The sequence below is a fragment of the Pezoporus flaviventris genome, unplaced genomic scaffold, assembly GCF_033815535.1.
Source record: "Pezoporus flaviventris isolate CSIRO_AGI_PZ_B2104156 unplaced genomic scaffold, CSIRO_AGI_Pfla_v1 ptg000031l, whole genome shotgun sequence".
Taxonomy (NCBI): domain Eukaryota; kingdom Metazoa; phylum Chordata; class Aves; order Psittaciformes; family Psittacidae; genus Pezoporus; species Pezoporus flaviventris.
In genome coordinates, this window is record NW_026892579.1 from 31,584,951 (window position 1) to 31,611,939 (window position 26,989).

The window sequence follows — 26,989 nt, forward strand, 5'->3', positions numbered from 1 at the left end:
AGGAAAAAGGCAGCTTACCTTGAACAAAGGAAACTTGTAATCTAAAATTCTTCCAGTTTCTTCCAAAAGGCAGAAACTGGCTGAGATGCTGCAGAAACAAGAGTATATCTGTTGCAAATTATAATTTTATTTTGATAGTTTTGGTTTTTTTTTTGGCACAACTTCAGTATTTTAAGTCCAGGTTTTTAAGTAAACATTCTTCCACTCTTAAATCTTGTCTTAGTGAATAACAGTCCTTAAACCAGTAATTCTGAGACACCTTAAAAATTACCCCTTCCCTCTCCTGCAATACCCTCTATAGCTCATGTGCAAAGTAGGAGTGTTTGCCCCAGACTTCAAATAAGCTTTCTAAGAATTAATATTAAAGAAGTAAGAAGAGAAAGAAGTATCCTTTGTTCATTAGAAATGACAAGAAAAGCCTCCAGCATGCATAAAGGTAGGACAGAACGAATTTTAGCAGTATCAGAGAAAGATGTCACTGAACGTGGTCGTCAAAAAAATACATGTAAAAAGAGGTTTTGAAAATCTGAGCTAAGAATTACTTGTAGCTACATAACCATGCACCAGTACATACACATTTTAATTTTGCAGAAAAAGTAGATCAACTGACTTTTATAAAAATATTTCAAAGAACGTCTCCTAATTTTCAAAATCAATATATAAATTTCAAATTATTTCTCTAGATAACTACTGCTCCATAAGAAATAATCATTCCCATTTCTGCACCCCCTCCTATATATTACCACAATCACAAGTGGTAAGCTTCCAAAATCTCTGCTAAAATTCAGTTTCCTTTGAGTAATATACTGAGCTGAGACCACAAAAATATTTTGGATTACAGCTGGTAGCACAGACCAAAAAAGACTTGAGGGCAACTCATTTTACCCAGTAATGAATCACAGAAGAAAATGCATATTCTGATGCAACTCCATCCACCCTCTCTCACCAGTACAGAGCTGTTCTCCATTAAGTGGTTAAGTAATTTATCACATTTAAAAAGGGAGTTCCTTGGAATTACCTCTGTAGACTATTAGACTAATAGACTGTAGACTCATAGCGGGCACCCTGAATGTTCATTATATGAATAACCTTTGTATGCATAAAACAATTTATGCATTGATAAGTTAGATATTAAAGATAACATAAGTAGTAGTCTTTTCAACATACGCATGGTTATTTCATTCTCTGGTTAGGCATATTTGAAAAACAGAAACAGCAGATACTACTTAAATCTTCAGAAGCAACATAATGTAGCATACTCAATTTTTTAAATTTTTGATAAACATACACTCAGACAACATTATGTAAGCTATACAACAATTCAGAAGGGAAAATATATATAATGTAAAAATGTAAGAAACAATAACATGGAATGAAACTTCCAATGAAGAAAGGATGAAACTTTTATATTGATATATTTCTTTGAGAGAAATCCTTCACAGTATTTTTGGAAATGTTGTTTCCAAATTCTGACTTGTTGCCAACAGTACTTACCGATGATGCCTTAGCCTACTGCTAGCCTGACAGTTGAAGAGAAGATAATATGCACTAATCAAAATTTGTTGTAATCTTAGCCAAGAGACTTTCAAATGCATTACTTCCAACTCCAAATAAGCAGCCACATATAGCTGCTCTTGGAAGTTCAAATAAACTCACAGCTTCAATTCCACATCTGAATTTTATACATAAAGAGTTTGAGCAAAAATAATAAAAAAGCAACAATATAAATACATTTATCATAACTTTAATATTAAATACTAATATAAACTCAAAATTTGAGTATATACATTCAAAAAGACATCCAATAAGACACTGAGTAAGGGTTGTTGTGTCAGAAGGACTGCAGTATTAGGCACCCTACTGCACAGGTTTGGTCATATGATTGAAATTGGAAATGGGACCACATTATACAATCATGAGGCCATGCCTCATACTGTCTTAATACATGTTGTTGGATTTGCACAAACTCCTGGACATTAAAGGAACCTGGGAAGTGGCAGCATGGGAAAGGCACAAAACATGGATGAAAAGCAAGGTTTTAGTCTTCTTTGTTCAATCTTTCTGGGCATAAAACCTCATGTCATATATGTATGCTTCAGCATGGTCATGATGTACTCTTTCAGTATTTGAAGCCAAGCCTCACCGCCATCAGAGTGACGCTCTTTGGCTAGATGTGTAGAGTTAAATCCACACAAAAGAATTGCACTAGGTTCTTGGGGTCCTTGTACAGTACTAGCTCCAAAGCCAGATTCTGATGTGCCAGTTCAGAATGTGCAGAAAAAAAACATTCCTCACAATTTTTAAAATGAAATGTCATGGAAATATTACTAATCAGACCACTACTTTTGCCAAACTTGGGTTAAAAAAAAAAAAAAAAAGCACTACGATTAACCAAGGGCCAGAGCAGCATGAGATCCTGCAGCTGCTTCTTCAGTTTCAGAGCAGAAATGTTAACAGTTCCTTTATACCTTATCTAGAGGAAAGTGAAAATACTAGATGCATACAAAATGGGAAACCTGCAGTCTGTCCTGATATTACCCTGCAGTCAGCTTTTGAACTGTAGCTTTTATGCTACAAAACATAGCATAGAAGATGGTACAGTGGGTATTCTGGGGAAATTTTCTGTCAGAAATTACATTTCTTCCAAATTATTATTTCATCTGCATTCAGAACTGCATATTTTTGCAAGTTAAAAGTTATTTGCTAAGCAGACAATATTTTATTTTATAGCTTCAGTAAGACAAGCAGTCCTCTTTAATTACAGTCACCAAGCAGAAAACTTTTTTTTTTATTTTCAGTTGTACATTTTAATTGCTTTACCCCTTTGCTATGCAATTTTTCTTCAGTGCTCTTTGTGTCTGTTTTATTTTACATGTTGACTTTATTGCAAGAAAAAAATTTTGAGTTAGCATTTACTTTTCTGGCCAGCAAAAATACATCTGGTGAGCATCATTGTGAGTTCGAATGCATGTATTTAGCAGGGTTGTTACTATTTATAAAACACTGGAAAAGGTAGCATTAAGGTAACTGGTCCTTTTATTTATCAGTAATCTCAAAATCCTGAAGAGTTGCATATCTGTGCTCTAAATCAGAAAACACTTCTTTCTGAAATATTTTTTAGATCTGGAATACAGGCTGTTAAAAATGACATGCTTCACCTTTCCTTTATATCTTTTGCTTCTGCTTTCCTTTATATATTTCTTAGGAGCACAGTTGCACTAAGTATTTCTTTAGAGTTCGCCAACAACAAGATTTTTCTAAGTCATCTGAAAAATGAAACATGCATTTCAGTAGATCAAAGGAAAAAGTACTTGCAAAGACAGTACTTCAAAGACAAGTATGTTAACCGGCCTTCACCACAAAAAAGTCATTCAACACCAAAAAATATTCTTTCTTTCTTCTAAGTTTTAGCAGGTGTTTCTTGGAGGTGAAAGACAATAAGAGAAAAGTCCTGGCATGTACAACCTGCTTTTCAAGAAAGTGAACTCAAATTTTGTTTCCTTAAGAGTGTCATAAGTTCTTTTTCATAAGTGACAAATGAATTAAAATGTGACCATAAAATACATTTTTCAGGCCATTTCTCAAGAATAAAGTGCATTCATACTAAGAATTGACTTCATAGGAACAGTTTTACATTTGTGACTGGTTACATTCCAGACTATGTATACTAGATCACATTTTGTCTTTGGGTCAAGAACTCAGGCCTCAGATATTTTTCAAGAAAGTATTTCAACCAATAAATACCACTTTTGAACTGTATATTATTTAGTCCAAGTGCTATATGCCTTATATACCTTAGAGTTGAATAAAGATCTCTGAAATAAGCTTCAGTGTAGTCTCAAACTCAGAAATGTGCTATGATGGAGTAGAAAAAGACCTTCACCTTCAGGACTCAACAAGATAATTATACTATGTGGTCTAGCCAATACGTCAGGGATAAAGGACATTTTTTTGGGGTGGGAAGGAGGCAGGGGAAAGCAGTGCATGCAAATGCAAATAAAGTGTAAGCAAGAGTACAAGATTATTATGCTATCTGTTTTGTACTCTTCCAGTCCTTTCATTCTCTGGCTGTTGTAGGCCCATCAGATGGTTCTAAAATTGGTTCAGAACTCATATACTCGCTTTTGATCTTTACAGCTGTATTTCGGAAGTAACAATTTTCAGCACTACTAGTACATAAGCCAAAACCCCAGAACCATGTGTAGCATGACAATATTGAAGAATCAGGTTAATTTCACTCTGCTTTTATCTAGGAAGGTTGTAATGAGGATCCAAAACTTTAAGGCCGTTTTTAGAAACAATATATAATTGCGCTACATCAGTTCATTCTACTTGAGTAATTGTGTTTCATAGCTGAAAATAATTGTAATTGTAACAAATGATTACTATTTAGTAGCTTTAAACAGCAGTTATTCAGAGCTGTAATTTACTTTCTGACTGGCCTTTCTCCTCTTATCAGGCCTTTGATACTGATATTTTACCAGTTTCCTCTGGCTGCAAACTCGAACTTTGACTATAATTTCCCAACCAAATATAGTACCTCTGTTCTGGTCCTAGAAAGATGTGAAAAATGCACCCATCCTAACTAAATCAACACACATTGGGAAAGATGAAGAAACAAAGAAGGCTATAAGAAGATAGGAAAATCAGATATGACAGATGTCTGGGCATCATTGACAAAGATGAGAAAAAAAAGAGAAATCCTATAATCACAGACATAGGAACTCCCAGAACTTCTGTTGACAAGAATATGGATGAGGAAGGATGATGAAACTTAACATGACTCAGCAATGTGTGCTTGTAGCCTAGAAATACAACTGTATGCTGGACTGCATCAAAAGGAGGCATGACCAGCAGGTCGAGGAAGGGGATTCTCCCCTGCTACTCTGCATTTATGAGACACCACCTGGAGTACTGCATCCAGCTCTGGAGCCCGCAGCATAAAGAGGGAGAAGGACCTGTTGGAGCATATCCAGAGGATGGCCATGAAGATGATAAGAGTGCTGGCACACTTCTATGCAGACAGGCTGAGAGAGCTGGGGTTGTCCAGCTTTCCAGTACCTAAAAAAAATCTGGAGAGGGACTTTTTATAAGGGCATGCAGTGGTAGGACAAGGGGGAATGGCTTTATATAAAGAGGGTAGATATAGATTAGGTATTAGGAAGCAATCCTTCACTATGAGGGTGGTGAGATACTGGAAGAAGCTGCCCCACCACTGAAAGTGTTCAAGCCTGAGCTGTATAGCACTTTGAGCAACCTGGTCTAGTGGAAGATGTCCATGCCCATAGCACAGTTTTACACCAGTGATGATGATGATGAACAAGCTGCAGTGGGTTGTTTAGTGTTCTGGCATGATGGCTATGACCTCAGTATTAAATTTAACACTGTACCCCAAAACTAGAAAGGAATTGTGATTTATCAGGAAGTAGATTTAAGTTATACATACATCATTGCAGAAGATAAGTATCTCAATTACAGACTGTGTGCTGTCACTTCTTACACAGTGTTTATGCTCTCAGGCTCTGAACCAGAAAGTGTTGCATCCATTTCTTGCACCTAAGCCTCTTTTTCATCATCAAATCCAAGAATGCCATAGACTTTTAAACAAAGTTCTTCAAATACCTTGGGATTCTAGGATTTTATTCTTAGTACTTATCCCTATCTACTGTTCACCATGATAGCTCTTGAGTGATTTTCTACTTGCCTAAAAGTAATACTAAAAAGCGTGTTCTGACTTTACGTAAGACTTCATAAATAGTCTCCACCTAAAATTAATACTAAAAAGTGTGTTCTGACTTCACATAAGACTTCATAAATAGTGTCCAGACCAAAAATCACCATACCTGCCAATCTTCAGGGAGGGGTGGGGTGGAGGGTAGAAACAGTGAAAGTTTTTTCTTAATTCTATGAAGGCAAAAATCAAAACTCTCCATGTTCTTAAGCCACTATTTCTTGAACAAGGTTCTGAAAAAGAACCAATATGCTAATCTGTTGACTGAACAGAAATTTAGCGCCAATTTTATATAAAAACTTGGGTGAATTCAATTTCTAGATCTTAACTACCCTGTCTGCTAAGATGACACAAAGTGACATGCGCAGTCAACCACCAAAGTCACCACACGTTTCCAGTGTTCCAAACAGACCAATACAAGAGTGTGAACAGCAGCTGCAAGTGTCCCGGGGATGAGACGAAACACCCTAAACTTGAGGTGAAAGGAGGTTGTGCCTTTTGTCACAGAAAGGTACTATTTTGAAAAGACACTTCTAAACTTAAGTAATAGACCATAGCGCTTCAGTGGGTGGTCCAAAACAGCTAGCATGAAACCTATCGTAAAGAGAATGATTTCTAAGTATCCAAGGCCATGAATCAGTGCACTAAGTTCATCTATAGGAGATTTTCATGGCAGAAGTGGTAGCAACCCTAAATGGTGATAAAAATTCTGGCACTAGGACATGACCCAAAGAATGCAGTGCAAGGTGCAGCAGAAGATGCCAAGAGTATGCCTTCTGTTCTGGAAGCCCTCAAAAAGATCTGAGAGAAGTATGGGGTACAAGTTCACTAGCTGGAAGGTCCAGAATCAGAACTATCTTACAAAGGTTGAGTGAAAATATTCATAAGATTAGACAGACAGCAAGACATAAACTGTCTCAAACTGTGGGATACATAGGCATCCTTTACGGTGCTATCCTCTGAACAGCTTGAGCATGACTGGTTAAGTACTAAGTCACAGGCAGTATTTTGACAGTCTGCTTTTTAAATATTTACTAAGAATTGTTTTCAGTGATTTTAGCCATCTCATATTAACCTTGCTCATGCTCATTTAGTTTCACTCTTACAGCAATCAATATTTTTTAAATCTATTGGGCCAGTATTGTAGTTCTTGGATTTTTTTTTCCATTGCTTAACTATATACCAAAAGACAGATGTATTTTATCAACTCCTTATCTGCATATTCCATGTATATGAAATGAACACTACTTATCAACATAACATTTTGTTCTCAAATGCTAGTATTACTACAAAACTAAACCTGGGCTGCGTCAAAACAAGCGTGACCAGCAGGTTAAAGGAGGTGATCCTGCCCCTCTACTCTGCTCTCGTGAGACCTCACTTGGGGTATTGTGTACAGTTCTGGTGTCCTTAACATAAAAAGGATATGAAACTGTTGGAACAAGTCCAGAGGAGGGCCATGAGGATGATCAGGGGACTGGAGCACCTCCTGTATGAAGATAGGCTGAGAAAGTTGGGGCTGTTCAGCCTGGGGAAGAGAAGGCTGCATGGAGACCTCATAGCAGCCTTCCAGTATCTGAAGGGGGCCTATAGGGATGCTGGGGAGGGACTCTTCCTTAGGGACTGTAGTGATAGGACAAGGGGTAATGGGTTAAAACTTAAACAGGGGAAGTTTAGATATAAGGAAGAAGTTCTTTACTGTGAGGGTGGTGAGGCACTCGAATGGGTTGCCCAAGGAAGTTGTGAATGCTCCATCCCTGGCAGTGTTCAAGGCCAGGTTGGACAAAGCCTTGAGTGACATGGTTTAGTGTGAGGTGTCCCTGTCCATGGCAGGAGTGTTGGAACTTGATGATCTTGAGGTCCTTTCCAATCCTAACTATTCTATGATTCTATAAAACCTGGACATTTGGAACAAATGACCACAGGTATATTTTGGATCTAGCAATAATACAAGCTGTGTCTTGCCAGTACAAATTAACTTTCTTATTGGATTTCAATGTGCCATTCAGTGGCATATTTCAGACACATAAGGGAAACAAATTTTCTCAAGTAATGTATAACATTAGATCCTTTTATCACTGACAGTTTCAAAGTTACTTGTTCCACAATGTAGTCTGCTTAAAAGCTTATTTACCAGCAACTTTTTCTTCAACTTTATATTAAGCCAGCTAAATAACTACAGTTAAACAGTAATAAATCATTCAGCTGTCATCAGCTAGAGTTGGTCAGACACTTTCAGGATTACTTCATGTAAAATAAGACATCTTGTAAATAAGAAACATTCTAGGTTCAAATCAGAAATGCATAAAACCGCACCACCAGACACTGGTCAACACCCTGTTTCTCAATTGTAACATGTAAACACTCTTGTAATTTGTAGCTTCAGTCACTCATCTCATTGCTATATCCATAAGAAATCAATTTGATAATTTTCAGTGCCCACTTGTCCACCAACCCCATTACATCAGCTATTTTCTCCAGACCATAAATGTGTAGGTAGTTCCAGTTTCTATTATTAGCCATGAATGAGTTTGCCTGCTTGTTGAATTCACACTAGTTTAATATTCATTTGTGGCTCAAATAATATTTTGAGTATCAGTGTTTAAGATATCTACTTATTCAAAGCAACTACTAAATAAACATTGGAAGGAAAGCAACCAGATGCTGTCCCCTAAACTGATACAATCTATTTTTGACAGTATACAAATACACATACCAAATATAGGCATAAAGTTACTTTCCTGAATGTCTGGCAAGATGCTTCATGTTTTATAGTTACAGATTTTTCAGGACACTAAAATTTGTTTTGCCATGAATAAAGTATTTTCAAAAAGGATTTTGATCACAGGATATAACAATGGCCTGCTTCAAACTAACTGCTCCCCAGCATGAGCTTAGATTCTTTGTAAAAATTTCTTCCTTCAAAAATCTCTAAGTTCAGTGTTGATAATTTCAACTTCACCCAAATCCAAGAGCTACAGGAAAACAAAGCAAAATGAATTCATTTAAAAACAAAACTGAAGGAATTTCAGTTAAGCCCATACTGTCTTCTCTGTGAAAATACGGTTTTAATTATCCCTATCTATCTTTACATGCTGCATTTGAATATTCCCTAACCACCAAAACTCCTGGGTTTTTTTGAGTGGTGGTGTGGTTTAAAATCCAAAAAGCTTGCTCCTGAAGCCATTAAAGATTCCTGAAAATCTTACTTATTTTTCCTCAACATACCTACAGCTCCCATATAAACTGCTCTTTGTGGCTTCTGTTGACAGTACAATTCCAGATAACTGATTAGAAGTCTTCAACATTTAGAGTACAATAAGCACGCCTATACAAATAGTATAGATGGAAAGAAAATGAGTACTTGCAATGAAAAATTGTGATGTTAGAAGTACCGGAATAAAGTAATTCTTGATTTTAACTTCAGCTAAAACAAAATACAAGAAACTCAACCCAATCTGCATGACGTTTTGAAGAAAACAAATGTATAACACAATAGCACAGCAGAGAAATACAGACTCTAAACCTTGATTTATATTAAAGAAACTACAAATGACAAGTTAAAATAACTATGGAAGTAAACAATGTTAACACACCTGGTTATATTCCCAAAATATAGTTTTATACGGCTTTTTTTAATATCTACCATCGCACAGTGGACTCCAAATGCCTACTGGCCTGCATTCACTGTAGTGAATGAGCTAGAACTAAAGTACTCTAAAAAGTTTCAGTTCAGACATTGTCTAGCAATTACATTCAGAAAATCTCTAAAACGTTTTTAAAGAGGTATTAGATTTCAAACTCTTACTCTACAAAAAAACCTGCCATTTACATCTCTTCTCAAATTAAGAGGCTTGTAGCTAAGTAACAAATTTAACAGATAACACAACAGATTCCTAGAATGCCAGCAATGAGCTGAAGCCTCATACTGGAACTGTGGAATACAAAACTGCATATAATCTACAATTACTATAATTTAAAGGTGGGTTTTGTTGTTTTCCTAGTTTTTTTTGTTTGTTTGTTTGTTTGTTTTAAGATATAATATATAATTCTCTCTTAGAATCTCATAGAATGATTATGGTTGGAAAGGACTTTAAGATCATCCGGTTCCAAACCCCCTGCCAATGGGCAAGAATGCCTCACACTAGACCATGTTGTCCAAGGCTCTGTCCAACCTGGCCTTGAATACTGCCAGGGATGAAGCATGTACTACTTCTTCAGGAAACCTGCTCCAGTGCCTCACCACCCTCACAGTACACTCTCATACACTTTACTCTGAGCAAAGAAAACAAACTAAAGTTTCCAAATTTAACTCCACTTTCACATTGTCTAGCATTATCAAACTGTTGCAATGTTTAAGGTGCAGCCATTAAGAAAAAGTGTTTAATAAAGTTTTTTTTATGTTTCACTGTTTTTTTAAAAATTTCAAGAATGTATTATGAGTTGTACTAGAGAAGCTTTGAAACTTAATTACCTACAACAGTTCAGAGTCTAATTTTGTTTGAAATAATATCCTCTTAAAATTGCTTCACTAAGGATTTTCTAGGGATTTCCAACATTGGCTTTATACATTTAGCATGTATGTATGCATACATACAATGGAAAAATAGATCTTAAATAGGCATACTTATAAGCATTTAATATATATTAAAAGACAATTGCTTGAAGAAAATACAAAGTAAAACTTTTCAGTGCAACAGTCTAGTTGCCAGACTGTCTGGTTAAATCATGTAAAATCTTTCTGTCTAGTTCTTTTTACTTTTCAATGAAAAAGACCCCAATGTTGTCTCTAAATGAATTTGCACAGTGAAACTGCACCTAGAAACCCTTAAAATTATTAAAAACCTCCAACATTAATGACATGGAAGAAAGTATGTATTGCTATTTTACTGATACTTGAGTCAAATTGTATAGGTGGAAGAAAGAAGAAATCTCAAAATGCTGAATAGGAATTTTCTCCAGCTACTACTTAGCTTTTGCTAGTGTTAAACACCTCACAGAGAATGCTTTCCAAGCAGATACTGAGCAGAACCATTCAAAGAAACCGCCTTCAGCTGCAAGGCCAGGTCTGAAAAAGGGTACCAATAAGAAAGAATTTCATATTGTTTTTTGTTTTCCTTCAGTATGGAATAGTTACATTGGGACCTTTTTTTAAGAGAAACGAATCAAAATTAGCACTACTTTGTAAAGTTCTTGCAGCACAATTACACAGAAAGAGGAATCAGTACCAACAAATCTGATAAACTTCCAAGCACCAATTCTGCAGGTAGCCTGAGGAAGAGCCACTTGAGTGTAGTTTGTGGATATACGTTTAGCAGCCTTAGTCAGATTTTTTTGTGGCAGGAAATTAAGCTGCTCTGGACAGATTCTTTAGCCTAAAAAGCAGACCATCTCATGATGTTTCTATAGGACATGACTCTAGAATTAAGTTGATTGATATATCCTTCATAATGCTTACAGTTATTAGCTATACAAATAATGTATACACATATCCTTAGGAAAAGAAAGTGAAAAAAAAACCAACTTAAGAAAACTAATAAGCAGTAAGATGCAGGCAAAAAGCCAAAAAATAATTTTAATCCAGACTTGATCATTGGTCCATGGAGATTAATATCCCACATTCAGAATGTTTAAAACGTTGAACAGCCTATTAACTGCACCGCCTTGAAACTTTTACATGAAAGAGGATCAAAATTTCTCTGAATCTCTTTGAAACTCCAACAATAGCTACCAATGAAACACTTGTCTAGTTTATTTAATATAATTAATTATCTCAGACATCTCTTAGTGCTCATTTTATTTGTATTACTTGCTACTTACTGATAAAAAGAACTGCTATCTATTTTCCTGACTGGTTTTATATTTAGTTAGACAAAACTTTTACAAGGCAAAACCACCTAAAACTGTTTCGGTGCTTACCCAATGCTCTCACTTTTTTTTTTTTTTTTGCATCCAAACTGAGCTCAATACTAAGTTAAGAAATTTAGCTTTACCTTAATGTAGAAAAAAAAATTGCATAAAACTTTATCTTGCAGAAACATCCACTGGGGATGATCCACTATAAAGCTAACAAAAAATCTACCCCATTTGGTAACTTGTCCAGAAAGGACAGACATCTTTTCAGGTTACTTCACTAGCTTTCCAACAAAAACAGTTTGAGCTGGCTTATGAACCTCCTTTACAATGTCAGGTTGGCCCAGACTCTAACACCACAAGTTGCCAGAAAGCTGGTTTCCATGGTTGTATGTATTGTCTCTGAATGTCATTCGCAAAACACAGAATCATAGAATAGTTAGGGTTGGAAACGACCTTAAGATCATCTAGTTCCAACCCTCTGCTGTACGCAGGGATACCACACACTAACCTATGTCACCCAAGACTCCATCCAACCTGGCCTTGAACACTGCTAGAACATTTCAAGGAAAATGAGATTCAGATTTTTTTTAAACTGATAGCGCATAGAGAATGATATACAAAGGGATTTGGTGATTCTCCAAGAAAAGAAAGCTTAACAAAGAATATGTCCAGTTAAACTGACCTGTTGGAGTCTTCTTCTTTTTCTTAACCCACCATTGTTCTTATTCTTTTGTTCATTAAACTTCCTGCAACAGCCATCAGTAGCAGGACACTCTGAAACTTGATTTTCATCACCTAGAAACCAAATTTAGAAACTTAAAATGAAAAATGTAATCTTGTGAAATGAAACTGCTACCAACTATTTTTATCATAGCACATAGAGCTATGTACAATTAAGACACCTAAGTTAATAATATGTACCAGCTATTTTTCCACTGTATTTCAGTTACAGAAAAAAGAATAACATTCAAGCATCATTAATCTTTCAGTATTTGATCCTGTAAATAAACTAGTTGCAAAACTCCCTATTTCCAGTATTTTGAAAATTATGTATTAACTACAAGTAAAGAATTGGCTAAGCTGTTTTATAATTATTACAAAATTTGCAATTTTGTAATAATTATAAATCTTAATCCCTGAGGTAAGAGAACGACAATAAATCACAACACAAAAAATGATGAGAACATTTTCCATTACTGATTTCTTATTTTAAAATTATAAACTTTAAACTAGTCAAAATTTAATCAGTTCTTCATACTAACGTTGCAAGTTTAATGTCAATTTACACAGTATTACAGTGATTTTTGTGTAATACAAGTATCCTGGCTTTTGGTACAATTGTTAATTTAAACTCAGTATTTAAACACAAAATGCCTTTTAACAAAGGGAGAGCTAAATACTTAGTTTTATTCAGTATTGCACTGAGACCCATCATCTTCAATCACTGAGGAGGACTACTGGCAATTAGAAAATATTTTGTTACACAATTAAAAAAAGAAGAAAAAAAAAGCTAAGAAATGTAACTCCTTTTACATGGAAAACAGGATTTTTTTGAACATGTATTTTGAATTAAAAATAAAAAAAAATACCCAACCAAAAAACTCTGAAGTATGTCAGGAGATAATCTATTCCATTGCTTTACCCTAAGCGGATTAGGGTGAAGCAAGGTATGCCTCTGTTCATTTCTAGTAATTTATTTCAGTCACTGTAGAAGGACGGACCACTATTAGGTTATATTTTAGTGGGGCAGCTTGGCTGGGGGGAGGCAGTGAGAAGTGGTGTAACATTCCTTTTGCCATTCTAAGCCTGAATCCTTGAGCTCTGCAGCTCTTGTCCCACTTGGGATTAAAGTCTCAAGACTTGTATGTTTGGACCTCTTTCTAGTTAGGGCTCATTCTCATAATATTTTTCATATTTACAGCAAAGCAGGAAGAGGGGACCATGTCCATCATCTCTGATTATCAGCTTGGAGATATTATGCATTACATAAATAAGGCTTATTCTTCACAATCCAGTTCCTATTACTTCTCTCCGGACTATGAGTACTTCTCAAGCACTTGCCAGCTTTTCCATCCTGTAGGTCTCAAGTTTCACTGTCTATTACATATTTTTCCATGATTTTTTTTTTTTTTTTTAAAGCAGTTTCTCAGTAGCAAGTAAAAAATTTCATCTTTAGTAGCTTTTCCTAGGGTATTTCAGATAAAGTGGACAGAACTTACTGAAGCAATTCCATCCAGTTAGCTACCCCTAAATTTAGTTCAAATTTGCAGGTAACTCTTGCCACTGCGGTCCATTACATCCTGTAGATTCTCTTCTAAAACATCGCTCAATTACAGGTATCAAACTCAACAAATCTAATATGCTATAATACTCCATATGGCTATCAGAGTGACTTTAATTTGCAATTTAAGCGTCTATTCATTCATGAGCATTTATCACCAGTGAGATTCGAACCAGAATATTACCTTGAAAATTCCATTCCATATTTCAAGTCAAAAGACAAAGTAATGATTAGTTACTGAGCATGATTAGAACAGTGAGCTAGTTTTGTTCAAATCAAATCAATAATGCTTATCTAATCATAGTGTTCTACTTTAAGATAATGACGAGTCACTGAAACGAAACTGTATCTTATCTACTATTCTGTAATTATCCCAGTTATTTACCTCAACTATGAAGAAAGTAAATCTGAATTTGTTGTCATAAGTAACACTTCAGTTACTAATAATTGACAATTTCTGAACATGAGGCAGCTTGTGCCCAGGCAGCCAAGAAGGCCAAGAGCAGCCTGGCCTGTATCAGAAAGGGTATAGCCAGCAGGGCCAGGGCAGTACATCTGCCTGTGCTCAGCGCTGGTAAGGCCACACTTCAAATCCTGTGTTCAGTTCTGCATCCCTCGCTACATGAAAGACATTGAGGTGCTGGACTGGGCCCACAGAAGGGCAGCAAAGCTGGTAAAGCATCTGGAGAACAAGTCTGATGAGGAATGACTGAGGGAACTGGAGCTGCTTAGTCTAGAGAAGGTTCAGGAGGGACCTTATCACTCTCTACAACTACCTGAAAGGAGACTGTAATGAGGTGGGGGTCAGTATCTTCTCCCAGGTAACAAGCAACAGGACAAGAAGTAACGGCCTCAAGCTGTGGCAGTGGAGGTTTAGTTAATTTTAGTAAAAATTTCTTCACAGAGAGGGTGATCAGGCATTGGAACAGGTTTCCCAGGGAAGCAGTGGAATCAACATCTCTGGAAGTGTTCAAAAATCATGTAGATGAGGCCCTCGGGGACATGGTTTAGTAGTGATCATGGCAGTCCTGGGGTAATGGCTGGACTTGATCCTAAAGGTCTTTTCCAATCTAGTTGATTCTATGATTCCAATATTCATGGATAGAATATTTAATGACTTGTGTTATTGTAGTTGTTATTCCAGCATGGGCAAATACCAAGTTTTGTGCTATTCAGAACAAAAAAAATTTCTTGAAGTCATCTATGTGCCCACCAGGTCTTCAAACAGAACCTGCTAATGGTTTAGAACAATTTATCTAGCTTATGTGCTCTAGGACAACTGACATCAAGTTCTGTAAATTTAACTAGATCTGAACAATTCTCAACTTGTTCCTCTATTAAAAACTATTTGTCCTTTTTTGTTTGAATAATCTCTCATGTGTTTCTTAAAAGGACATAATAAGTGAGGTATCCCTGCCCACAGCACAGGGGGTGGAAGTAGATAATCCTAAGGTCCTTTCCAACCCTAACTAGTCTATGATTCTATAATAAAATGTCAATACAAGATATAATACAGTGTTTTTAGTAAGCTTGTCTCCTTCCAAAACTGAAGCAAAAACCCCAAAGGCACATGAAATCTAAGGAAGCTTTCACATGTATGTTTTTAAAGACATAAACATACAAAAAATTTTTAGCAGCATTAAGCACCTCACACTTAAAACTTGATTAAAAACTTGTTCATCTAAATTAAACGTCAGTTAAGTGTCATAATTTTTGCACCAAATAACAGAATGATATTCCAGATTCCCCCTCTTAACACTGATCTACATTAATTACCTAAAACCTAATAGATGCTAGGTTATGTTTTTTGGACAGCTAACATATTTTTTTCTCAAATTCACTGTAAATACCTAAAATTCACTCAGCTAAGCCCTAAATTAATTTTTAAGATTGGAAACAATGCTAAGTCCACGTTAAAATTTTTTAATTATTTTAGGATAAAAGCTTAAGAGTATACTCCTGAGTATACTCTTATATAAAAGAGTATACTCCTATTGCCCAATATTATTTATTGTTGCAGCTTTCAGATGAAAGGTCACATGAATTCATCAAATCTGAGCAAGTATTAGCGTTCTATGCAGTTAAAATGCCAAAGTAAAGCAATTTACAAGAATGACAAAGATGTTAGACTCTTCTAGCATAGATAATTAACTTTCACAAAAGACTTTGCATTTCTATAAACTTACACTTATGATAGAGAAAAGCCACGGTTTTCCTCGCTTTGTAACTGCTAAAAATTTAGGCACTGATTCTATGATTGACGCACAAACCCCAACTACACACCACTTATTGATTACAGAGCTCTGAAGTTTATCAGGTATGACTGATTTAATCAGGATAGAAAATTTATTTAATCTCCAGAAACAAAACTGAGAAAGAAAAAGTGAATTTGAATAGGAAAGCATCTTTTAATATTCTGATAAAGCCTAATTAATGTCAGCTCTTGCATCTGTGACAGTTCTTTACTTGATTTATGCCTTGAAGAAAGATAAAGTAGCCATGTTTATGCCTGTGCTGTTCAGCAGAACTGGGCAGCCCTGAGCACACCCTACAAGGGAGCATGAAGCCTGCATGTTACACTTCTATAAAAACAAGTGTTCTTAGTCTGTAGAAATAAAGCTTATCAAATCTTACTTCTTGTCATTAAAGACACTGATCTAAAATCACAAAAAAAGGCAAGAAAAATGTTTGATCTTTAAAAACATATACAGACATAATTTTATACAGATATTTTGTTATTCCTAACTAGATATGAGTGAAAAGAAATATTCAGCTTTTGAAAATATACTGTATTCACCAGTTTTCAAATCACAGTATTTAATAAAAATCAATTATTTCATTATACAGTGTCACAGTAGTAAGTTTAAAACAACATTTTAACGTTCTTCCACAGAACTTGCATTATTAGGGAAAATACAACTCATCTTTCACTATTTATTATTCCATTTTAAGCGAGCTCATTTGAGCTGTCAAATTTGAGTTGAACTTTATTTGAGGTGGTACTTGACTACACAGCAGATGCACAAAATTAAAAATATTATACTTGGGAAAATGGCCATCACAGATAAATTACAACTACTATTAAAATCATTAGAAACACAAACTGACACGTACAGAAGTTCCTAATAAAAAAGGACATAAAGTATAAATATTGGGTAAATTGTTTGCTGAATACAGATCCTTTTTCTTCTCCTCCACAATCTGTTATCTTAAACAAGTTGTCCAGCAAGAAAATAAAAGCATAATATGCTAGAACATTGATCATAATTTAATCACTGGGATTTAAAAGTTAAACACTAAAATTAAATGGCACACCCAAGTTTAAAAGGAGAGAATATCTTCTCCTTTCCCATTTGTTTTCATGATTATTTAATCAAAACCAGACTGGGTCTGACATTAAGAAATACATAATGTAAACATCATCCTCTAGTACATTGCCACATGATGAAAAATATACCACATACAGCAGGGTCATATATTTATGGGTATACATTTATGCCTGTATAACATACACCTGTATGAACTTCTCTTTTTTAAGAAAAAGTCTGTGTTATAACAATGCACTCCAGGCATTAAAGTACAGGCGTAGTGAACCCAAAATTGCAGCTCACTTATTACCCACAGGTACAGGCAAGGTCACTGTTCAACATTTCCACTGGAAGATTCTCTGAGACCAAGTTTGCTTAGTGTAATTATTAATTTTATATAATTAATTGATGCATTGCTGCAGAACTTTCTGTTGAAAACAACTAACGAAAAAATGCAATTATAATTAGAAATATTTAGCCCTGCATAAAGCTTAACAGAGCTCAAAATATCAAGATGTAAAAATGATTACTCCAATGCAAGTTAAAAGAATTTTCCAGTGAAGTTCCTGAGATTAAATATCCCATTATACTTTTAAATTGAATTAACTTAGCCTAAATCAACTTGAAAAGGCTGAAATATAAAAAAAACTATCAAAATTATTGTGATAAACTGAGATCAGTATCATATAAATAAGCCATGATTGAAAAAGACACTTAAATTACAACTCTTGTTCATGCTCTCAAATGTCTTATTCTACCTTCATCATAGCACAAGATAGAAATTGCTAACTCCACTATTTTTCCACTAGACATTTTATGCTCTTAACTGCAATTAAGCAGCAATTTTAACATGTGAAATAAAAATTACTTGAACAAGGGACCATATGATGTTATTAATAAAAATTTACAAGAACACCATAACATTTATAACAGAAAGGCTTTGATTTCTTAAACAGATTTTGAATAGCAGCAGAAAGCTTACAGAATAGCAAGCATTAGGGGAAAAGACAGTTCATATTACTTCTGTTATATTTTGTGAGCACACTTTCCTTATCTGTTGGTGACTTCTGTGTTTGTAGTGCACATAAGAACAAATGGGTGTTCTTTTGGATTCTATGCACTCATTTGTTTTACTGAAAAATAAAGTCAAGTACTGGAGCATTTTCTTCTTTTGGTGTAATTCTGAAATATTCTTCCCTTGGGAATGGCAGTTCATTTTTTGCAATTTAGCTACATAAGTGTATCCATGCATGTATGCCGTAAGATATTTTTTCATTTTCTAGCTCTATGTAGTGACTTACCATTAGTGTAAGTACTGCAATTCATATTGGTTGTGTAGGATTTTTCATAAGCATGCTGAGGCAGCCTATTCACATCATCAGAATCTAGAGCTTCTGCAGTGTCATCTTTTTCACCAGGTGACATATAATTTAATGGCACACTTCCAGAATTCTCAGCTGGTTTTAAGTTTTCCTTTACTGAAAGATCATTTGTGGAAATAGACCTTTTCCCACTTTCCTTGGAAGTACTACGTGGCTTACAGAAACTCAAACCAAGCGAGTCCATGCTTGCAAAAGAGTCTTTGCAAGAAATTTCAGGAGGATTCTGTGACTCCTTTGGTACTTGTATCTGTACTTCATTTTTGTTCAAGTTAAATGATGAAAAGAAGTCTTCATAAGAATCCTCTTCATAAGAAGCCTCTTCAGAGCTAAAAGACTTGCTACCTGTACTACCTGCTTGCCAGAAGTCTTTAGACCCTGATGCACCCAGTTCTGAGGTAGCCAGTTTCAAACTAGGTAGTATTTCTAATTTTTTCCTCTTCTTGTCTTTAAGGATACAATTGTTTCTGTAAACAGGGAAGCGTCTATCCAGTGAACACTTACTTAAGTTTATGCTGCTCATAGGTGCATTAGAGAGACTGTCAATCACAGCAGCAACATTACTTAACTTGGCCATTTTTTTGGAAGGAGAAAGATGACCCAAGCCCTTTATTTTGATAAGAGTACTTTCATTTGCAACTGAAGTAGTCTTGCTATTTTCATCCTGATTTTTATTCAGGAACTTTTCTGTATCTTTCTTTTCTAAAGGCATTTTATCATCCAAAGTATGCTGAAAAAGCTGCTTTTTTCTTAAGCTGCTTTTGCTACGTTGTTTTGGTGTTAAGCAAGTCTGCTCATAGCTTTGTGAGGGAGAATTCACTGACACAATCATGGCTATAGGATTATCAGTCCAACTATCACAGGCAGGTTTTACTACCTCTGTTTTCTGTCTCTTTAATTTATCAGCTCCCCAAAGACAATCAAAGCTTGAGTTCAAGCAGTCTTCCATTTGTTCTCCTGCAAAATATGAAAAGTGGCAACATAAATTTATTTAATAAAACAGAAAGTGTACCAATTTCTTAGTAAAATACACATGAAATTACTGAAAAAAGAAAAACAAGGACTTGGCAAGTTCTCTGGATATTATATTGCAAGTCATCAAAAACTAAACAGAAAATGGATTAAAACTAAATTATGTTCTATGTTAACAAGAAGCTACAATAGCTTTAGCTATCATACCTTCTTACACGGCAATAGGTAAACAAGCCCTGTTCTACTGTCTTGAAACAAAGCAGCAGAGGAACTCTTTCACTCTTGCATTTGTGGAAAAAAAGAAAAACAAACAGCAAGACCATAAAAACCTAGCTAGATTAATATTGGAAAGCGAAAAATCTTTTTTACTACGAGAGCAGTACTTACCACTAATTATTTTTGCAGGATGAAGTCAAATACAACATCATACTATCATACCATGTACATCAACACAATGTATTAAGAATAATTACAACGTGGAAAAAATGTATCATTTCTTATAGCCATTCTTAAGAAGATTTTGGGGGGAGGTGAAACACAGAATCTATTAAGAGAATCATAGAACAGTTAGGGTTGGAAAGGACCTTGAGATCATCTAGTTCCAACATCCCTGTCATGGGCAGCGACACCTCACACTAAACCATGTCATCAAAGGCTTTGTCCAACCTGGCCTTGAACACTGCCAGGGATGGAGCATTCACAACCTCCCTGGGCAACACATTCCAGTGCCTTACCACCCTCACAGTAAAGAACTTCCTCTTTATATCCAATCCAAACTTCCCCTGTTTAAGTTTTAACCCATAACCCCTTCATGTGCCTTAGCATGCCTTCCAGGAGAATCTGCTCCAAGATTTTGCCAGGCACAGAGGTGAGACTGACTGGTCTGTAGTTCCCCGGGTCATCCATTTTCCTCTTCTTGAGAATGGGGGTTATATTTCCCTTTTTCCAGTCATCGGGAACTTCACCTGACAGCCATGATTTTTCAAATATGATGGCCAGTGGCTTAGCAACTTCATTTGCCAGCTCCTTCAGGACCCGTGGATGGATTTCATCGGGTCCCATGGACTTGTGCATGTTCAGGTTCTTAAGATGGTCTCAAACCAGATCCTCTCCTACAGTGGGCGCAAGGTCTTCATTCTTACAGTCGCTGCATCTGCCTTCCAAGACTTGGGTGGTGTGGTCAGAGCATTTGCCAGTGAAGACTGAGGCAAAGAAGTCATTCCGGCAGTCTGTAGCAGATCCCCCACAGTAATGTCCCCCATAGCTGTTATCCCTTTAACCCTGACCCACAAACTCTCTGTTGACTGATCACCTATCCCCAGACAGAATTCCATATTCTCCAGCCTATCCCTAACATAAAGGGCAACTCCCCCACCCCACCTGCCAGGCCTGTCTTTTCTAAAGAGCTTTTAACCTTCCATTCCAACACTCCAGTCATAGGAGCCATCCCACATGTTTCCATGATACCTATCATATCATATCCCCATAGATGTGCACACATCTCTAATTCCTCTTGTTTGTTCCCTATACTATGGGTGTTTGTATAGAGGCATTGAGCCGAGCTCCAAATGAAGCCAGCTCATTGGCTGGAGCTGCTGAAATAGCTCTACATTGCTTCTAGCATTTATTATAGGTGCTGGCATTGACTGGGTGTGTTGGCATGGAATGATGCCCCCCTCCCCCAACACATTTAGTTTAAAACCTTCTTGGCCAGCCTGGCAAGCCTCCTACCAAAAGACCAGCTCCACCAGCCTCCAGTAGACCTGGCCTCCCAAATCGAGTCCCATGTTCTAAAAAAAACCCCAAGCCCCTGACTACGGCACCACTCTTCTAACCATTTATTAACCTGGCAAATTCGCCCAGCCTTTTTAAGGTCCCCCCCTTTATCCTGGAGAATGGATGAAAAGACAATCTGAGCTCCAGAGCCCCTAACCCCCTCTCCCAGGGCTCTGCAGTCCTTCTTAATGTTCTCCAGACTACTGCTATCTATATCCCTAGAACCCACATGGATCACTAGAAGTGGGTAATAGTCCATGGGACTTACTAGAGCAGGCAGCCTCTGCAACATCCCTGATCTGAGCCCCTGGTAGGTAACACACCTCCCCTTGAGACTGGGTCAGGCAATAGATGGGTGCCTCTGTTCCTTTCAAAGCAGTTCCCTACTACTATGACCCGCCGCTTTTTCCTGGCAGCACCAGTAGTGATCTTTACTAGTGCATCAGCCAGTTGTTCATGTTGCAGGGTGTGTGTTTCCTCATTAGTCCCCTGCAGAACTGTGAAGTGGTTCTGGGTGAGAACATCAGATTTAGGAGGAAGCCCCTTGCTTTTAATTGTCCTCTTCCTCCTTTTGTTGTTTTTCTTTTTGTTTTTTGTTACTAGTTCCCAGCTTCCTGAGTTAATGGCCTCCTTCTTTCCCCCATGAGCTACAATGGACCCTGAGGCCTCTGCACAGTTTGGCCCTGGAGCAAGCAGGTCCTGCTTCCTCTCAGCTTCCCTGATGCCTTTCATCCTATTGACAGTGTCCCGCAGCTCAGCCCCTGCTGCAGTAGGACTTCCACCAGGGAGCACTGAGTGCAGCCCTGCCCGTTGTGCACCCTCGCCTCAGGAGACCAGTGCAGGCACTCTCTACACTCAGAGCCCTGCGCTGTAGCTTCCCCTCTCATCGGTTCTGTATGGGTGCCTACACTGGCCACTGCCAGGGCAGCCAGAGCAGAGCTCCCAGACCAGGCCCTGCTCATATGGCGAGTGATCACCATCCCGCTCACCTGCCTGTGCTAGCTGCCACACAAACTGACTCACCTTGCTCCTGGTCCCTCTCACTCCTGGGGATTTGAACCACTCAGGGCTGGTGCCATCCCTCCTGAGCACCACCCCCTGTGAGTCAGCTGCTCGCATCAGCTGAGCTGCCAGCTCCTGGGCAAGTCCGGTTGAGGACTTGAGGCTCCCTCGGTGGCTCTTGCCACTTTGAACTGAGGCTCCTGGATGCTGGGCTTCCTCCGGCTCAGGTGTTGAAGGCGTCCTCTCTCCAGCTGCTAACCTCACCAATTAATAACTCTTATCTATAAATATATATATATAATTCTTCAATAAATTCCTCTGAAACAGGCTACTATCTCTAATTATCCAGAATACATTTTCAAAAGCCCTGCTGATAATTGCAATAGATGGTTTTGTTTAAATACACATTGAGTGCAAAGTTTCAGCAATACTTCTGTAAGTGCTCCTGTAGGTTTTAGGGAAAGTCTTGACGTTATTTGCTTACTAAATGTAAATAATATTTTTAAACATAGGCTGTAGCTAGCTAAATTAAGAAAAATAAAATATACAGAGATGAAAGAAGTTTCTCATGACATGATCAGACTCCCATATTGACAACTGAAAAAGTGTTAGCTTTGATCCTCAAACTGGATTCTTGAACTTTTTTAACCACTATTAACCAACATACTCTCAAGTATTTTGCAAGCACAAACAGAAGGGCCACTATCACACAGTACCACAGTTTGAAGCTACACCAAATATTGTCATGGGATGTGGAGGCCTGTTCTTATGTAAAATTACATTGTGCAGTTGCAATGCTGGAAGGACACATTCATGGTAAAGCTCTCAAAAAAAAAAAAAAAAATCACTGTTCAATGTCATCAGCACACAACTAATTTAGCAAAATAAAGTTTGTTGGCACAACTATGCTACTTCCAGTATTAAGCTATTACTTCTCCCTAACACTGCATGAACACATAACAAGATGTCTCAGGCTATAAGATAATGCCCCATGCTCTCCTTACTCTTCTACTGATACAAAACACCAGCATGTGACTTCAGCTTTTTGCTCATGTAACCAACAGAAGACATGAGGTCTGATGTACTTATCTCCTGTATACAAGATTAATGTTGTTAAGATGCCCACTGAAGTAGCTCAACAGCCTTCACAATAATCTTTGCCCTTATATTCTGGTAATATGCCAAAACAGAAGAACAAATCCCTAACTTCAAGAGAATAAGAACTTTGATAACAAATTACTTGAATTCACTTGTAACCATAAAACATTTTAAAGGCCGATTTATTTTGCTTTTGTTAACTTTTTTAATCTCTGACTTACTAAGCTGGAAAACATGTTACGTTTTCTTCTAAATTCAAGTTTTTCGATTGAATATTTTGAAGAGAAGTCAGTTCTTTGAGGTTTCTCCCTCATTCTCTTCTCTCTTTTGCTTCCCATTATCACTGTTTAGTGCCCACTCTGTATTCTATACAAGATCACTCTAAGAGCAGAGAAGGCTGACACCATGCCAGGTCAAGAAGCCATTAACAGGAAAGGGTGTGAAGAAAGAGGAGGAAGTGACAGAAGCATCACAGTCATAGGCAGAGCATTACCCAACGTGTTTCTTCATGCTTCATTTTCCTTGAATTCTTACTTGTACACACTTTGCCAGTTAAGAAAAACTAAAATAATTCAGCTTTAAATATAAATGATAGAGCAAACATACAGTTCCCATTTCAGTATGCCATACTTTACAAAATAAACAGGCCATGTATTATTTTTAATTTCTGTAATATATAAAGTTGCATTAGTTACCTGGTAACAATGCATCTTCTGAATTAGTTAAGACACAAGTAGGCAGCAGACAGTCTCCTGGTGAACTACTTGGAAGTATCTGAGGCATTTGTGAAGCTAGGAATTTGTAAATAATAAATGAGTTAGACCTACTTGCAAAGATATAGATTTTGGCACCATTGATTCACATTTCAAATCAGCTCAACTGTAAGACATAACTCATTGCTTTGCCAACTATAACCATGTAAGTAATTACACTCTTCAAGAGTATCCCAAATTTACACACTCAGAAAAAAAAGCTACTACATCTTCTACAATTTTAAGCAATTTCTTTTTCTAGATAACCATATTTCTATGATATTAAAGAATGACAGCAAACCTTTTAGAAAATATAAAACCTTTCTAAGGTAATTGAGGTATTTTACTACATAATCTGTCAAATTCTGCAATTAGTGGCAAAGCACTGACATAGCAGAAATGCATTTAAAAATGCTTGAAGGCATTACCTTAAAACTAAAAAACAAATAAAAGTCATGCCAAAATAATTTAATTTTTCATCCATGTATCACTGATTCTTTACTTTCCCCCTGCAACTATTTCTGAAATTATAAACTGACAGTCTAGTTGACATAGACTTCTTAAAACTTCAAATATTACCGATTCCCACCCGCTCAAAAGATGTTCCACATTTCAATACTTTTTATATTAACTGGCAAAATCTAATGGCTTAGACCTCAATGCTTTCACAGTAATGTAATGGAAACACTAAAAAATTATTTGAAAACTGCAATCTACATTTAATTCACCAGGATATGCATTTTGAAATAAATTAGATTTATCTGATTGGGTCATTCAATTTATTTTTTTAAATCCTGTTCTTCAGTACCTGGGCAGATGTCTCGTCAATTTTCAACTCCTTAATGAACTGTTGGCCTGGGACTAGTAACATTACAATCTTTGACAAGTACAGCACTCACATTAAAATTTAAAGGGAAATAAGAGTTTCACTGTAAAGTTTAACCAAGTTGTGGTAATATCAATTTACAAGTTTAGAAAGTCTAGCTTAACTTTAGTCCTCTTGAGGAGTCTAACCATTAAGAAATTCCTTTTCGCAATTATTATCTTTCACGATTTCTTGTGCCCTTTGATGGAAAGGAACTAAAAGCTAAAGCATCATAACTACTTGAAACCTGGGAAGCAGGGAGGACATTGTAATCAAGATACGAAAAAAAGTTCGAAGGCCAGAGCAAGACAAAAGCACCAGAAATTCAGCAATAAAGATGGCAGCCATTTGTGCATGGATTGGTAAAATTTAACTCCTTACCAGTAGGAGAAATATTTTCTCTTTTTTCCTTCATCTCCTTTATTCTTCTTTCCATTGCACTGTATTGATCTTTCACCTTATTAACAGGGCTGTATACAAGTGAACCATTGTCTTCAAATAATAGAACTGGTACATCAATTTCTATACAAAGAAATTGCATTTGTACATTAGTATTTATGTGCTATAACAATCTCAATTTTTTTTTCCCCCAAACTTGAAAAAAATAGGTTAGTTTGGTTCTCTTAACATCACTTTAGATGCCTTAATACTGCAAATTGCAAGAACTCTGTAAAAACTAAGTCAACTTTGTAAGTAAAAACATACTTATAAAAACATAGAAGTAAAACCAAACAAACCCAAACCTAACCAACCAAACACACAAAACAAAACCCCATCAAGTATTTTAAGGAAATAACTGAAGATGTTTGTCTAAGGTAGCTCTTACCAGCATTAACTGCTATCTTCTGTATGGCTAATTCTTTAGCCATCTGGTCCAATCTTTTCTGCAACTTTCTATCATTTTCTGGAGTTTTTTCAACAAAGTCTTTCGGCTGCATACATTTGTGCTACAAGACACACAAAGCTATCAATTATATGGTATAAAACTGCCAGAAATAACTACACCTCTTATTCGCTTACCACTTTGCCACAGTATTTATCATCAGTGTCTAACTATGCTTCCTAGCGCTTCCTTGAGAGTCACAGGTAATAGCAGAAGTTAAAGTTCACTTTGGAAAATGTTAATACAAAAGAAGAAAGAACCTAACAGATTTTTTTTCCTGTTAGATTTTATTAAAAAGCAGACTAAATAACCATCTTTTCCTTTTTTCTTGAAGCAAAGCTAAGGCTTGATTTTTTTTTTTTATAAATATCAGTATTTTAGCATTTGTGCATGCAACTCAGTGAAACATAAACCACAACAGTCATGTTTTTTTAATTAGCCATTATGTCATTTTAGTTTAAACCTTAAGTTATTTATTCATCAATACAAAAAATTTTATTATACTTTCTTCAGATACCACATCATCACAGCCATAGCCTACCTTTAGAAACCTACTCAGACAGATACATAGAGCTTACAGAATGTCCTGGTAATGAGGAATTCAAATGCCTGAGGTCAGGAAGTCAAATTCAGACTTTAAGGTTTACTACACTAGGCCTATGAAAAAAAAAACAACCAAACCCACCCATACCCACATACTCACTTTTTTGACTGGTTGTGGCAATTCTTCATTAGCAGCTACCACAGGAAATAAGGCTTCATCAACATGTACTCTAGTTTCTCGACACCTGCATAATAAATTAGAGCAGCTGTGTTTGTGTTTTTAAGAATGAGAAACTTTATTGCAAAAAGTCATCTGAGCTCAGTAATAATGAAACACCAACCTTTCCTCAGTGTGTATCTTCAGCACAAATACTTCAATGGGGGAAAAAAAAAAAATCTCTATATATGACACACCAAATATAGGACATATTTTTTTTTTTTGTCCTAATGATGCTCTCTAAATTGTTGTTCTGAAACTCAAAGATTCACACTCATTTTATTTTCCACACATTCAAAAATCATTATATTAAGTCCTCTTGGCCA

General features: G+C 36.4%; 1 protein-coding gene across 8 annotated transcripts in view; it reads right to left on the minus strand.

Moving 5' to 3' along the window:
- The window catches only part of MCPH1 (microcephalin 1), a 122,543-nt gene that overhangs the window by 86,466 nt on the left and 9,088 nt on the right, over positions 1–26,989 (minus strand). For 7 of the 8 annotated variants that reach the window (XM_061460645.1, XM_061460647.1, XM_061460651.1 and 4 more), the window contains 6 exons: positions 26,607–26,691; positions 25,847–25,967; positions 25,402–25,542; positions 24,099–24,194; positions 18,478–19,512; positions 12,270–12,382 (listed from right to left, as the gene is read on the minus strand). In XM_061460645.1, coding sequence (XP_061316629.1) covers positions 12,270–12,382; positions 18,478–19,512; positions 24,099–24,194; positions 25,402–25,542; positions 25,847–25,967; positions 26,607–26,691 — 1,591 coding nt within the window. The remainder of the gene's footprint in view (positions 1–12,269; positions 12,383–18,477; positions 19,513–24,098; positions 24,195–25,401; positions 25,543–25,846; positions 25,968–26,606; positions 26,692–26,989) is intronic. The other variant, XM_061460646.1, reaches the window with a different exon arrangement.